The 16829-nt window shown below is 37.0% G+C and overlaps 1 protein-coding gene across 2 annotated transcripts; it reads left to right on the top strand.

Moving 5' to 3' along the window:
• The first annotated feature begins 400 nt into the window (after positions 1-400).
• Positions 401-16472, top strand: LOC113046901 (nucleoside diphosphate kinase 3). Of its 2 annotated transcripts, none has more exons than XM_026208023.1 (5): positions 401-517; positions 14001-14131; positions 14217-14318; positions 14439-14551; positions 15797-16472. In XM_026208023.1, the coding sequence occupies exons 1-5, from the start codon at positions 472-474 to the stop codon at positions 15912-15914; spliced, it is 510 nt and encodes a 169-aa protein (XP_026063808.1). In that variant the 5' UTR covers positions 401-471; the 3' UTR covers positions 15915-16472. The 2 variants fall into 2 exon arrangements, with proteins under 2 accessions (XP_026063808.1, XP_026063807.1); XM_026208022.1 differs by lacking the exon at positions 401-517 and adding an exon at positions 1007-1152.
• Positions 16473-16829: the final 357 nt, after the last annotated feature.

The following is a 16829-nucleotide window of genomic DNA, read 5'->3' as shown; positions in this document are numbered from 1 at the left end:
ATTATTAGTATAGTATAGTGATGCGGTCCATACCAAAACAAAAACACTACTGAAATGTGCTCTCTCTATCAAAAACATACTGAATTATCATCTAAGATGTTTTTGTTTCAGTGTATTATCAAACTAATGAATCCTTAACTTTGCAATCAGTATGATCTATTTTTTGCCTGTCACAAAGAAGAAAACAACAAATCTCATATATTACACGTGAAAAAAAAAAAAAAAATATATATATATATATATATATATATATATATATATATATATATATATATTATTGATGCACTTCTGAATTCAAATTATTTTTTTTAAATACAATAATCTAGATGTAAGCGATTTTTATTCTCTTCTTTCAAGATGTTGCCTAATTAATGCTGACATGCAAAATGAGCCATGGACGCGCACGTCACATAGCGACACTCCTCAGCGCGCGTGCGCGTCTCTCGCTCCAGAAACTCTTGTACTGCGACGATGATCATACTTTGCTTAACGATATTTGCGTACGTTTTCAAGACTGGTAAGTAGCCGTTCTTATGCTGCTGATTCATTCAGTTTCAAGTGATGCAGCGACTCCAGCAGTCCTCATGTCTGCGTCTCGTTTTACTTTATCTCGTGAGTTATTGTTTGCTAGCCTGAGTTACGGCGCTTCGTATACACGCCCAAACTGCCAGGTTTTGGACGAGACTGTACTATCAGAGATAAAGCATACGAAGTTACCGCAACATATGCATTACAATGCAAGCATTTCTATTTAACACATGCGGCACATTCACGTCATTCATCTCCTTAAGGAGGTTAACCACCGAGACGTGTCTTGAGTCCCAGTCTGCCCTGATAACGAATGAGATTATGTGATTGTTCCCAGACTTAAACATTCATAACCTAAAATAAATGAGAAAACATGTAATAACACCACAGTCTATAAATAAAACGCGTTCCCGCAGACTCTCTGCTCTTAGCTTGATCGTATTAATAGTGGTGTTTGAATTGCTCTGATTGGTTCTTGAGTGTCTGCCTGGGCAGTGCTCGCCTGTGATTGGTCAGACGGGGGTTCTGTTCCGCGTGAGAATGCTGCACACATAATAATGGGCTCTGAAAGGTCTTTGTCTGACACAGAAGAGCTCGCGGATTTAACCAGCACCATTGAATCAGGTATGCAGAACAGCACCTGCTATTACAAAGAGTGCTCCAGCCATCACACGATATTGCATTGACCTCGAATAGAACAAGATCGAGATGGTGTTATATTGACTACTTTTGTATGGCTTTTTATAAAATTGTAATCATATTTATCTTTATTTAAATATAAATAATATATTTGATTAAGAACCTGCGTTCTGATTGCGTCAGTTATTTGTGCGTCTTACAGAGCGGTGGCGAGCAGCAGCACTAAGAGGTTTATTGCTTTGGTATTAATAGGGCATCTGCTGTTTTCAAAACGCCTTGTTGTTTTTAAATAATGTGTAGATTTATTTTGACTTTTTTTTATATACCATATAAAAATATATATGTTAGACGTTGTATTGTACAGTCAGTCAAAATAAACCTTGTAACACTGAATGAGTTTTAATTAGTGATCGACCGATATTGATTTTTTATAACCGATACCGATACCGATTATTTGTATGTTTATGTACCCGATAACCGATATGCAGAACCGATATTTATTTACTGTTATACTTCTGTTTCTGACAATTATTACAACACAAATGAGCTGAAAAAAACATTTTATTTATAACAATCACTCCCTCCTTGCATACAAAAAAAAACAAACAAACATTATATTTATACACAAATAAATAGAGGGGTCTGAGTCCAAAAAATTTAAGCGCACTGTTACTAAGTGTCTTTGTTTTAAAATAAAAGCTTTGATGAGGTAAAAAAATAAAAACAGGTAAAAAAATAAAGCGCAAAAATGATTCTAACATATTGGTGGGGGCGGGAGGGCTATTTAGGAGTGCATAGCTATATAGTAGTGTAACTTAATACTCCCAGTTAAGCAGAACTAGGTTTTAGTGTAGAAAACAGAGTCTTTCAGCATTCTGCCCTGTAAGCCTGCTTCCTTCAAAAATTGTATGCAGTGGCCGTGCTTGAGGCTTCCTGATCATCAACCCAGTCAGGTGCTGAGCAATATGAACGAACTTTTTTTCCCGAGACTATATAAAGTTAAACAGCACTTGTCAGTTGGCATTTTATGATCTAGATTCAATCTAACGTTAGATCATGAAATGCCAACTGACAAAGTGCTGTTTGACTATAATTTAATCAACCGCGATCGCGCATGGAGATAATAAATAATTAATTTCCACAAAGCGGTATATGTAGCCTATATGTGTATTAGCGAAATAATTATGTAGTAAATGATAATATAATCTAGGGTGTTTAAACAAGATAATCTTGTCAAAAGTTTCATTCAGTGGCATTGCTTGAGGCTTCCTGATCATCAACCCAGTCAGGTGCTGAGCAATATGAACTAACTTTTTTCCCCGAGACTATATAAAGTTAAACAGCACTTGTCAGTTGGCATTTTATGATCTAGATTCAATCTAACGTTAAATCATGAAATGCCAACTGACAAAGTGCTGTTTGACTATAACTTAATCAACCGCAATCGCGCATGGAGATAATAAATAATTAATTTCCAAAAAGCGGTAGGCTATATTTATATGTGTATTAGCGAAATAATTGTTATGTAGTAAATGATAATATAATCTAGGGTGTTTAAACAAGACAATCTTGTCAAAAGTTTCATTCAGTGGCCGTGCTTAAGCCTCCAGATCATCCGTCAGTTGCTAAGCAATATGAACAAACTTTCTCTTCTAGACTAATGGTGAGCAAATACAACAGATAGAGAATTAAATTCAACGCTTTTATTTTCAACATTCACTCATTTATGTCTGTTTTATTTAATTCATGTAAAGATACGTCTTTATTGGGGCAGGACATGATGAATTACACTACGTGACTCAATGAGTTCGTCTCAATTGTTTAGAAACAAGCTGCATAAATTAACTATATCAGGAATTTATGTCTCAGATCTCATTTGTGCATGTCTGTTATGTTAAATAAAGTTGATTAATTAAAGCAAACCAAGTAGAACATATATTTACCTGTGCACTGATATGGCAAGCCAAATTAACTTTTATTCATTCGCAGGATATGTATTCTTGATATCAACAATTCAATTTTTACTAGTAACAATGTTAATTCTTGATATCAACAATTACATTTCCACTAGTAACAATTAGAATTTTTGATATCAACAATTACATTTTCACTAGTAACAATGTTAATTTTTGATATCAGGAATTAGATTTCTACTAGTAACAATTGCTATTTTTGATATCAACAATTCAATTTTCACTAGTAACAATGATAATTCTTGATATCAATTATTTTTAACCTGGGAATGCCAATAGGCAAGCCAAATTAACTTTTATTCATTCGCAGGATATGTATTTTTGATATCAACAATTCAATTTCCACTAGTAACAATGTTAATTTTTGATATCAGGAATTAGATTTCTACTAGTAACAATTCCTATTTTTGATATCAACAATTCAATTTTCACTAGTAACAATGATAATTCTTGATATCAGGAATTGTATTTTCACTAGTTAAATGTCACCATAGGCTTCCATTCAAATTTAATTGTTGATATCAAGAATTGCTTTATTACTAGTTGAAATTCCGATCTCACATATCAGAAATACAATTCTTACTAGTAAAGACCTTTATTTTTGATATCAGTAATCACATGGTTACTAGTAAAGACGTCTATTCTTGATATCAACAATTGAATTCTTGATATCAACAATTGAATTCTTGATATCAACAATTTAATTGTTGATATCAACAATTTAATTGTCACTAGTGACAATGTTCATTTCTGATATCATGAATGTGATTGTTACTAGTAAGAAAGCCATTTTAGATATCAGAAATTATATTGATATCACAAATTATTTTTCAGATATCAAAAATAACAATTGTAACATGTTGAAATACATTTACTGATATCAAGAATTAACATTTCAACTAGTAACAACTAAATTATTGATATCAAGAATTCACATTGTTACTAGTAACAAAGTAATTATTGATATCAACAAAGGCAGTTGATATCTGAAATTGTCCTTGCAACTAGTGAAAATAGAATTACTGATATCTTAAATAACATTTTAACTAGTAAAAATACTTTTACAGATATGTAGAAATGCCATTTTTACATGTAAGAATAGCTATGGTAATGAGATCATGAATATTAATGAGATTTTCGACACTCCTCCTTTTTCAGCATTTGCCAAAGATGGCAGAAGAACGTCCACGTGCAGAAACTGCTCCTCTTTTATTTATTTTTGTCAGTGAAACTTGAAAAATTATATTATGGCCGGATTCATTTGTAAAAGATATATATATATATATATATATATATATATATATATATATATATATATATATATATATATATATATATATATATATATATACACATTTATGCTGTTTCCTTTTATTGGCCACCAAGTCCTTCGGATAATTAAAGGAAAAGTGAACAAGGCATTAATTTAGTTTTAAAAATAACTTCATGTCGCTTTTTCAGGTGTTTATTTTTGTTTTTATTACACTTTCTTCTAATACATCAAATAAAAAATACATCTAAAGGAAAAAATATAACAGATAACAATGCATCATACAAACGGTTTACTGGACTTTTTTTTTTTTTTTTTTGAAAATCGTTGGCTACATGAATGAGTCGTGTCCTAAAAGGAATATTTTTTTATATAACATGTTATCCGGTACTTGAAGCATTGGTGGACAAGAGGAACGGTAAATGTATGAACACTGTTATACAAGCTGTATACTCACTACTTTACATTGTAGCAAAGTGTCATTTCTTCAGGTACTGTCACATGAAAAGGTATAATAAAAATACGAAATGTGAGAGGTGTACTCGGAGCCAGCCAGCCGAACATTCCCTACTATCTTTAATGTAAGACTCCAGATAAAGAGAAGTACTTAATTTTATTACATCCACAATCTATATAGGTGTTCCAGTAATACCTTAAAGTTAAAGTAATGTACAGAACCGACTAAACAAGGTACAATTCACAATGACGGTGAGAAAAAAACAAACAAACATGTTTTATTAAAAGAATCATTCTGAATAATTCATACATGACAAACAGCTGAAAACGACAATAAATACAAACACAACTGTATAAATAAAAGCGGAAAAAGATTAGAAACATGCACATCAGCACCACACTCTATTTAGCATAACACCGCCTGCAATAGGCTACTGGGTGAACTGGAATGTAGTAACATATTCCTATACACAGATTCCACATATTCCACATAGCCATTTCTCTCTAAATTGCTTTCGATATATAATCGAAAAAGTGTCGTAAATAAATGTTAAGTAATATAACGTCATATGTCTGGTTGCAAATTTTAATCGATGTATTTCTAATGTATGCAATGCACTAATGCTATTTAATTTGAAATTAAATGCCATCCAAATGGTAACTTTCCGGAGCTCCTAAAACTAGCCCTAACCTTACACAATATCCATGTTATTTTTCACTTTTCGATAATTTTTTGAGTTTTATTGAAAATACATGCCTTTCCGATGTGATACGGGACGTGAAAAGGATAAAGAAAGAGCTCGGCAAAAGGTGGAATCGAACCCAGGTCCGTCGCGTCAATACGTACATGCTTGGCGCTTAGCCATCTGCGCCACAGAAAACTATAACATACTGATGTCTCTTGGCATCCTTGACAAACACTACCATATGTTTGTAGGCGGAGTTAAATAATCCCTGTCGAAATAAAAACAAAATAATTATTAAAAATAGCCTGCAGGAGTGTTTTATTTTTATAAGAAGGCAATCGAATGTGCCCATTCTCTTTTGTGCTCTGTATCTTGAAGTTTATCCGCCATAAACATTCATAAAAGGTTGCACTCCATATCCAAAAAGGAGTTCATTGCTATGCACATATCCAAATAGGAATTCATGATAACTAAAATAACAATTTTTACTAGTGAAAATGTAATTTTAACATGTAACAATTAAGTTAAAGATATCAAGAATTATGTGTATTACTAGTTGTAATTTCATTTTTGATATGATAAACGCATTTTTGCATTTCTGATGACGTCATTTGTGATATCAAGAATACATGTCGTTACTAGTGGTAATTCAATTGTTGATATCAAGAATTTACGTCGGTACTAGTAACGTGTGATTACTGATATCAAAAATAAAGGTCTTTACTAGTAAGAATTGTATTTCTGATATGTGAGATCGGAATTTCAACTAGTAAGAAAGTAATTATTGATATCAACAATTAAATTTGAATGGAAGTCTATGGTGGCATTTAACTAGTGAAAATACAATTCCTGATATCAAGAAATAACATTGTTACTAGTGAAAATTGAATTGTTGATATCAAGAATTAACATTGTTACTAGTGGAAATTAAATTGTTGATATCAAAAATAGCAGTTGTTACTAGTAGAAATCTAATTCCTGATATCAAGAATCAACATTTTAACTAGTGAAAATCGAATTGTTGATATCAAGAATTAACATTGTTACTAGTGACAAATAAATTGTTGATATCAAGAATTAAATTGTTGATATCAAGAATCGACATCTGTACTAGTAACCACGTGATTACTGATATAAAAAATAAAGGAGATCATGAATATTAATGAGATTTTCCAACACCCCTCGTTCAAGCGTCAGCATTGGCCAAAGATGGCAGAAGAACGTCCACGTGCAGAAACGGCTCATCCTTTATTTAATTTATTTTTTCGTTGAAACTTCAAAATTATATTATGGCTGGATTATTATTATTATTATTATTATTATTATTATTATTATTATTATTTTGTTTGTTAATTGTAAAAAAGTAAGTTGATGCTGTTTCTTTTTATTGGCCACCAAGTCCTTCGGATACTTAAAAGGAAAATTGAACAAGGCATTCATTTAGTTTTAAAAGTGACTTCATGTCGTTTTTTCAGGCGTTTATTTTTGGTTTTATTACACTTTCCTCTAATACATTAAATAAAAAATAAAAAAAAACAACCAAAAGGAAAAACATCAAAGGGGATAATGCATCATACAAACGTTTTACTGGACCTTTTTTTTTCTTTTTTTCTTTTATAATATCGCTGGCTACCTGAATGAGTTGTGTCCTAATATGCAATATGAAGCAGCGGTGGACAAGAGGAATGATAAAGTCTATTGAACCTCTAACTCATGTCTGTCTCAGCCATTTCAATGTTATGAAAGCCCATGAAACCTTGGGCTTGGATTTCACCAGAGCATCACATGTTGCCACTGGAGTCCTCTTCCAGATCTTAGAGACCTTGTGCTCTTCCACCTTCCATTTGACGATGCCCATGCTTGACCAGTCCATCACCTTTCACCTCAGCTTCTTTAGCAATGCAGTGGTCGTCTTGAAGGTGTGTTTGGGGTCGTTATCATGTTGGAATACTTCCCTGTGGCCCAGTCTCTAAAGGGAGGGGATCATGCTCTGCTTCAGTATTTCACAGTACATGTTGGCATTCATGGTTCCCTCAGTGAACTGTATCTCCCCAGTACCGGCAGCACTCATGCAGCCCCAGACCATGACACTTCCACCACCAAGCTTGACTGAAGGCAAGACACATTGTCTTTGTACTCCTCACCTGGTCGCCGCCACACGCTTGACACTATCTGAAGGGAATACGTTTATTTTGGTCTCATCAGATCACAGGACATGGTTCCAGTAATGTCTTTAGTCTGCTTGTCTTCAGCAAACTGTTTTCAGGCTTTCTTGTTCATCATCTTCAGAAGAGGCTTCCTTCTGGGACAACAGCCCTGCAGATCAATCTGATGCAGTCTGAGCACTGACAGGCTGACCCCCCACCCCTTCAACCTCTGCAGCAATGCTGGCAACACTCATACGTCTATTTCCCAAACACGACATCTGTATATGATGCTGAGCACGTGCACTCAACTTCTTTGGTTGACCATGGCGAGGCCTGTTCTGAGTGAAACCTATCCTGTTAAACCACCGTGCTGCAGCTCAATTTCAGTGTCTTGGCGATGTTCTTATAGCCCACGTCATCTTTATGTAGAGCAACAATTCTTTTTTCAGATCCTCAGAGAGTTTTTTGCCATGAGGTGCCGTGTTGAACTTCCAGTGACCAGTTTGAGAGAGTGAGAGCTAGATTAACACACCTGCTCCCCATTCACACCTGAGATCTTGAAACACTAACGAGTCACATGACACCAGGGAGAGAAAATGGCTAATGGGCCCAATTTGAAAATTTTCACTTAGGAGTGTACTCACTTTTGTGGCCGGCGCTTTAGACATTAATGGGTATGTGTTGAGTTATTTTGAAGGGACAGTAAATTTACACTGTTATACAAGCTGTACAGTAACTACTTTAAATTGTAGCAAAGTGTCATTTCTTCAGAGTTGTCACATGAAAAGGTATAATAAAACGTTTACAAAAATGTGAGGAGTGTACTCACTTCTGTGAGATACTGTATATTTAATCAAGTTTGTTTTATTGGGGTAAATTATCTACAAGCTTTAAACATATTTCTATGCACACCAATAATATTAAACTACTGTCGCTACACTACGGTTATACACATTTATTGCATTTATTTTCAATTCAGCCAGAAACCTATGAGTTATGATGGATCATCAGTTATACTTCACAGACCACATTGCTACAACGAGCCGGTCCTGCAGATTTTGCCTTATGCAACATTAGGAAGATTAGACCCTTCCTGTCAGAGCAAGCCACAGAACTTCTTGTCTACTCTCCAGACTGGACTATTGTAATGTCCTCCTGGCTCTTCCTGCATGTACTGTCAAGCCTTTGCAACTGATACAGAATGCAGCAGAAAGGGTTGTCTTTAATGAGTCAAAAAAAGCTGAAGTTACTCCTCTCCTCATCAAGTTACACTGGCTACCAGTAGCCGCTCGCATCAGATTCAAGGTACTGATGCTTGCCTACAAGATGACCACTTGCACGACACCAACATACCTAAACTCACTGGTTAAATCATATGTGCCCTCCAGAAGTTTGCACTCTGCAAGTGAACGACGCCTTGTGGTGTCATCCCAAAGAAGTTCAACATCACTCTCACGGACCTTTTCCTGGACTGTGCCCAGCTGGTGGAATGACCTCCCAATCTCAATTCGTACAGCTGAGTTTTTACTCATTTTCATGAAACATCTTAAGACTCATCTTTTTCGCAAGCACTTAACCAACTAATACTAGCACTTTTCTTTCTTTTCATATTTAATATAAAAAAAAAAACCTGGCTATGCGTTCTGTACTAGACTAACTGAGACTTGTCATGGCACTTGTATACTGTTGTTGTTCTCTTGTTGACCTGACTGCTTCTATTGTTCTCATTTGTAAGTCGCTTTGGATAAAAGCGTCTGCAAAATTATTAAATAAAACTGAAAAAGGCTTAGAAGAATCCTTAGAAATCTGAAAAATTAATACTACAGCCTTAATCTTCCACTTGAAATTGGCTGATAGTTTAGAATTTGATTTTGGCAGGGGCTATTTAAATACAATGAATTATATTTACACTAAGTGAAAATAGCATATTTTATTAGCAATAGATTGTATTTACCCTATTTGATAATATGAGTATTTTCTTACAGTAATAGTAGTTTGATGCTGTTTGTGTTGCTTATTGCAAGTAGTGACCAATATGTGCACCTCATTATTGTATTAGGCTACATTATAAAACAGTATAGGCTACAATAATAACATTGTCACGGTTTTACGCTGCCTGAAGGAATACGGAGTCGAGGATAAACGGAATAAGGCTTTTAATATATCCAACACAGGGGATATCCAACATGGAGCACAGAGGTAGACACACGTAAGTAGGAAATGGCAAATGAAGACCCGACAAAACAGAACTGAAAGGACAAGGCTTAAGTACAAAGGATAATGGGGAAACACAGGTGGATGGAATAACTAAATTAACAGGGACATGGAACACATGAGGAATAGAATAGACACACCTGGGAACTAATCAAACTAAGCACGGAAGACAGAAACTGGGTCACTGGGGCAAAAACACTAAATGAGTCCAGGTGTGTGACAGTACTCCCCCCTCCCAGTAGGTGCGTCCTCGCACCGTAGAAACAACCGAGGGAGGCGTGGGTGGGAACTTGGGAGGAGGTTCCGGTGGAGGACGGACTCCCAGGAGGGGGCCAGCAGACAGGGACCACAGAAGGAGGAGCCAGGAAGGAGACAGGAGCAGGAGGAGCCAGATGGTCCACCAGAGACCAGCCAGGACGGAGATCCAAGGTGGAGTCGACGGCGGGGGGAGCCATGGTGAAGGAAGGGTCGACGACACCAGGGGGCCGACAGGCGGAGACTGCACCGGTGGGTGAGGAGCCCAAGATGGAGCAGCACAGCCGCAGAGCCAGGGTGACGTCGAGGATCCGGAGGGCCTAGGTGGAGCTGAAGGCTCAGGCGACCAAGGCGGAGGCAGGGTCCTGGCAGACCGATGTGGAGCCGGAGCGACCGAGGATGGAGGTGGAACCGGAGGGAAGGAGGAGCCTGACAGAGCCGGAGGGATGGAGTGACGAGGTGGAACCAGAGGAGTGGAGTCCCGAGGCGGCGGATGGTCGACGACTGACCAAGGTGGAGCCGGAGGGACGAGGGAGCCCGGTGGAGCAGGTGGGATGACAGGCCACGGTGGAGACGAGGGAGCTAAGAGCCAAGGCGGAGCCGCTGGGTCGAAGGACCGAGGAGGAGTCCAGGGCTCGGAGGCTGGAGGCGGAGACAGGGCCTTAACACGCCAAGGCGGAGCTGGAGACTGGCAGTCCAGCGGCGAACCACCGCGCCCCGATGGCGCGGACTGAGGGTGAGCTGCGGGACTGGCTGGCACCAGCAGGGATGACGAGGAACTGGCAGGTCTAGGAGGAGGAGAGAGGAGAAGGATGGGAGGAAGGACAGGAGGATCAGGACTGGACGGAACCAGCGAAAGAGGAGTAGAGGGACCAGCAGGTTGGGAGGAGGCGGGAGAGGGAGGCTGGGAGGGAATACAGGAAATACAGAAGATTCAGAGCTGGGCGGAACCAGCGGAGACACAGAAAATTCAGAGCTGGGCGGAACCAGCGGAGACACAGAAGATTTAGAGCTGGGCGGAACCAGCGGAGACACAGAAGATTCAGAGCTGTGCGGAACCAGCGGAGACACAGAAGATTCAGAGCTGGGCGGAACCAGCGGAGAAACAGAAGATTCAGAGCTGGGCGGAACCAGCGGAGAAACAGAAAATTCAGGGCTGGGCGGAACCAGCGGAGAAACAGAAAATTCAGGGCTGGGCGGAACCAGCGGAGAAACAGAAAATTCAGGGCTGGGCGGAACCAGCAGGGAAACAGGAAAATTAGGGATTACCTCCATAGACCAGTCCATCAGACCCAGAACTTGCTCCATATGACCTTCAGAGACTGTATCCGGCTCACCCTCAGTCGCAGGAGTGTGGGCAGGGCTTTCCTCCACGCCCTCGATCTCCACGAGGACTCCCACGATGCACGGTGTGGCCGGCTCACACACCTGGTCAGTCGCGCTCTCGAGATCCTGTTCCCTGTCAGTGGATGGCTCGGGCTCTGCGGCTGCGGTGGGCTCTGGCTCCGTGCGGCGTGATGGTGGCTGGCTGGTCTCTGGGTCGGGAGTGGGGCTGGCGAGGTCCTCTATGGGGCAGATGGTGAAAGATGAGCCATTTCTCGCCAGAGTCCACTCCACGAATGCGGCGAAATCCTCTCGAGGACCATCTTCGGACGACAACGCTCTGCATTTGGAGTTCAGGCTGGTGTTGTAGAAGGTGCAGAGCGCGTTGTCCGGGTAGCTGGTGGCATAAGCTAATAGAATAAACTGTCTGGTATGGTCCTCGAGAGAACGTCCTTCCTGCTTCAGCAGAAGGATGAGGAATTCGGGACGATAGAGGGGATCCATAGAACACTACGAAACAAAAAGACTGAGAAAAAACGAAAGCAAAACGGAGGGAAAGACGCAGTTTTCTACTTTCTCTTTTTGTTGATATCAAGAATTCAATTATTGATATCAACAATTAAATTGTTGTTATCAAGAATTAAATTGTTGATATCAACAATTCACATGTTTAAATGTTAAAACGGCGCCAAAACTATTACAGATATCAAAATGCATTTGTTACTAGTTACAATTCTAAATTCACATATCAGCTTTGTATTTCTTACTAGTAAAAATATAATTTTTGATATCAACAATGACATTTTTACTAGTAAAAATGTGAATTCTTGATATCAACAATTTAGTTGTTACTAGTTGAAATGTTAATTCTTGATATCAAAAATGTAATTGTTACTAGTGACACTGTTCATTTCTGATATCTGAAAATGTATTTCTGATATCAACAATTGGGAGGGTAATTTCTGATATCTAAAATGGCATTCTTACTAGTAACAATTACATTCATGATATCAGAAATGAACATTGGCACTAGTGACAATTAAATTGTTGATATCAAGAATAGACGTCTACTAGTAACTATGTGATTACTGATATCAAAAATAAAGGTCTTTACTAGTAAGAATTGTATTTCTGATATGTGAAATCGGAATTTCAACTAGTAAGAAAGCAATTCTTGATATCAACAATTAAATTTGAATGGAGGCCTATGGTGACATTTAACTAGTGAAAATACAATTCATGATATCAAGAATTATCATTGTTACTAGTGAAAATTGAATTGTTGATATCAAAAATAGCAATTGTTACTAGTAGAAATCTAATTCCCGATATCAAAAATTAACATTGTTACTAGTGAAAATGTAATTGTTGATATCAAAAATTCTAATTGTTACTAGTGGAAATGTAATTGTTGATATCAAGAATTAACATTGTTACTAGTAAAAATTGAATTGTTGATATCAAGAATACATATCCTGCGAATGAAAAAAAGTTAATTTGGCTTGCCATACACTGAGTTGTTGTTGACTGATCTCCTCAGACGCCCGGGCTGCAATGGCGGAAATCTCAAAACGGCCACAAGATGGCGCCGTAAATCGGCGAATCCGATATTACAAAACCGATACCCGATTATGGAAAAATGCTTAAATATCGGGGAAAATATCGGTAAACAGATACATCGGTCGATCACTAGTTTTAATCAAATGGTTTCACTGAAGTATCTTCCTTATTACTCAGATACTTGTTTTTGACATTGAACCACAAAACCAGTCATAAGTAGCATGGGTATATTTTTAGCCATATCCAACAATACATTGCATGTGTCAAAATTATAGATTTTTCTTTTATGCCAAAAATCATTAAGGTAAAGATGTTCCATGAAGATATTTTGTAAATGTCATACTGCAAATATATCAAAACTTAATTTTTGATCAGTAATATGCATTGCTAAGAAATAATTCGGACAATTTTAAAGCCGATTTTCTCAATATTTCGATTTTTTTTGCCCCCTCAGATTCCAGTTTTCAAATAGTTGTATCTCGGCCAAATATTGTCAACATTTGAAGTGCATTTTCAAATCTTAAAAAAAAACTTTCATTACAGTTGTCCTAAAACCAAAACATCCTATTCTTACCTTAGGACAACTTTGATTAACTTTTTTAATCCACTTTAAATATATATATATATATATATATATATATATATATATATATATATATATATATATATATATATATATATATATAGTTATGAAAGAAACTGTCATTAATAAGACATTTAAATGCCTCGACTGACCAGTCAGAATGAACTGTGTAATAAATCTGAACACCATCCATAGTAAATTCTACAAATCCAATCTGTTTTTAAGTGAAATGTGTAATAATTTAGAATACCACACATAACTTGTACCAATCAGATCAGTTTTTTTAATAAAGTTCTTCTGTACACAAAGAAGCACTGGCTTTGAGAGTCAAGAGAACAAGAGTTTAATCTCAGACAATGATTTCAGGATGGACCGGCACAAACGAGCGCACGTTCATCGCAGTGAAGCCAGACGGAGTCCAGCGCAGGCTGGTCGGTGAAATCATCCGCCGCTTTGAGCGCAAGGGTTTCAAACTGGTCGGCATGAAGCTCCTGCAGGTGAGAGCACCACTGCAGCATCCTTCATACAACAGTTACTTGGAGAATATATCATCTGCATGACTGCATTCATTCACGCCTGTAGGCATCAGAGGAGCAGCTCAGACAGCACTACAGAGACCTGAGGGAGAAGCCTTTCTACAGCGGCTTGGTCAAATACATGAGCTCTGGGCCCATTGTTGCAATGGTAAGGAGCACAGACCCTCCAAAATATGAGTTCTGCATTCATGCTGTTATGTTTTTACCATCTTAAGACTTCTAATGGTATGTCACACTTATGTGTGTCTCTCTGTATGCTTTTATCAAGGTATGGCAAGGGCTGGATGTGGTCAAGACTGCCAGAAAGATGCTTGGAGAGACCAACCCAGCAGACTCTCTCCCAGGCACTATCAGAGGAGACTATTGTGTTGAAGTGGGCAGGTTAGTTTGTGTGTTTTGAACAGTAGATAGATGGATGTATAGATAAAGTTGAAGAAAATACTGTTTCAGTGTTTCTGCTTTACAATTTTTGTTAAATTCAATTCCTGATGTAATTATTTGTTAAATTCTTAGCACTAGTAAGTTGTTTCAAAGTAAATATATATTCAAGGTATTAGTGTTTTCACGGTACCAAAATTTCAATATTCGGTACCGATACCAGTGAAAATCCACGGTTCTTGGTACCAATTTCGGTACTAAAGCAAAACACAAAAAAAAACAAAAACCTTTTTTGTCAATAAGGATAAAATCAGTGCCATTCTTTATACTTATTTTCAATTGTTTTTAACGTTTTTCTACAAGTAATATAATTATGAAAAACAGTAAACAAGTTTCACCCAAATTAAATTTGTCTTTTAATTAATGAAATGTAAACAAATTTTATTTTTGGTAAATAAAGAGGATTTTCTATTGAAATTAAAACATGGAAGAAATATTGTTTGATTTATTTCTTTAAAAAATAAAATTGTATAATTCTACTAAATAATAGTAATATTTCTAGCACAATGCCTTTATGTAAAAATGACTTTTATTTGACGGGTTGCTGTGAATACCTTTAAATTGACACTGGTTTTACTCAAATGAAACGGTAAAATTCTTGTGAAGTGACTCAGAACAGTTCTGGTGATGTTGTTGATGTATTTATGTCCTCATTGAGACGGCAGATGCTGAAATTTCTGCAAGCATCAAGCGCTTCAGTCCATGTAGTAAGCAAACCATTCATTCATTCACACAGAGACGCGCAGAACACGCAGGACTCATATTTCAACCAACTTTTGCGGCTTAACATTTACAGATGCTGGTCCATATGGAAATTTGATTTGATTAATTTATGCTAACTTTGACAAATTCCTTGACTGTCCATATTAAAATGTAAGTTTCCTTTTCATGACTGGATTGTGAGATTCCGTCCGCGTTTTCTGCTTCGCGGAAATCATAGCACTGTAGGCAACAAGAACCGGGTTGACCGGGTCCTCTGGACCACCGGTACTTCAAGAAACCTGGTATCGTGACACTTTCATTTTTTTAGTACCGAGTTGGTACCGTAGTACTGGGTCATTTGATAACACTACAAGGTGTATAGATTTAAAGTATTATTCATTGATACGACTGTGTTGCATGAATTTATCTATAACTGTATTTACATGAATGCATAAGTTTTTTTGTTTTTGTTTGTGTGTTGTGCAGGAATGTGATTCACGGCAGTGATTCAGTTGAAAGTGCTCAGAGAGAGATCTCACTGTGGTTCAAGCATCATGAGTTGTTCTGCTGGGAAGAGTGTAATGAGCACTGGATCTATGCTTGAAACCAGTCGTATAACACTCACACAGTCTTCAGTACATACAGCTTCTGCAGCTTCATCCGCTCCTTACAGAGAAAACTCTGCCCAAGCCATAAAGTGACCAAGAAAATGTAAAAAGAAAAGCTAGCTAGGTATGTTGACAGAGTAACCTGCATTTGTTTGGATTGCCTGAAATCCAGTTATTGGTCAAGCTATGTTGAATGTAATGGTTTTCTTACTGCTTTCTTTGCAAATGTTAAATCTTCACAGATATTCACTTCATTACTAATCTTTAGTAAGTCATGCACTACTCGAAGATGATTTATTTGAGGTGTTGAAAGATGTTGTTTACATTTTTACCTCCAACTTTTAATGTGGAAATGCTTCTTGTCATCTTGATGCACTCTGTAAAATACTTGTATTCATCATGACCCAAAAGGAAAGCAATAATGAATGATAAAGAGCCAGCATGCTCTGAAAAATACTCACTTGAATATCCCTGAAATGCTTTCTTAGTCTAGTGGTTGGAAGTCAGTTGACCAAAGGGCGCCTTACTTTACAAATAAATTATTGCTTTCTTCATTTGTATTTGTATGTATTTATTTTGTGTAAACTATACACAAGTTTTTTTTTTTTAAGATGTTTAAATGTTTGAAAAAAAAAAAAAAGTATTTCTCAAGCATTTTAAGGCTGCATTTACTTGATCAAATACAGTCAAAAGAGTAACATCTTACAATTTAAAATGTCTTTATAATATATTATTTAATATATAGAAATAAATGTATTCCCATGATTTCAAAGCTGAAATCAGTAGTCATAATCCTTTAGAAAATATTATAATATGTAGATTTAATCTGAAATTCATATATATATATTTTTTTTTTTGGGGGGGGGGGGGGTAAATAGAGTTCAAAAGAAAAGTTTATTTAAAATAGAAAT

The sequence above is a fragment of the Carassius auratus genome, chromosome 28 (genome assembly GCF_003368295.1).
Source record: "Carassius auratus strain Wakin chromosome 28, ASM336829v1, whole genome shotgun sequence".
Classification (NCBI taxonomy): Eukaryota; Metazoa; Chordata; class Actinopteri; order Cypriniformes; family Cyprinidae; genus Carassius; species Carassius auratus.
This window is presented reverse-complemented; position numbering and strand designations above follow the sequence as displayed.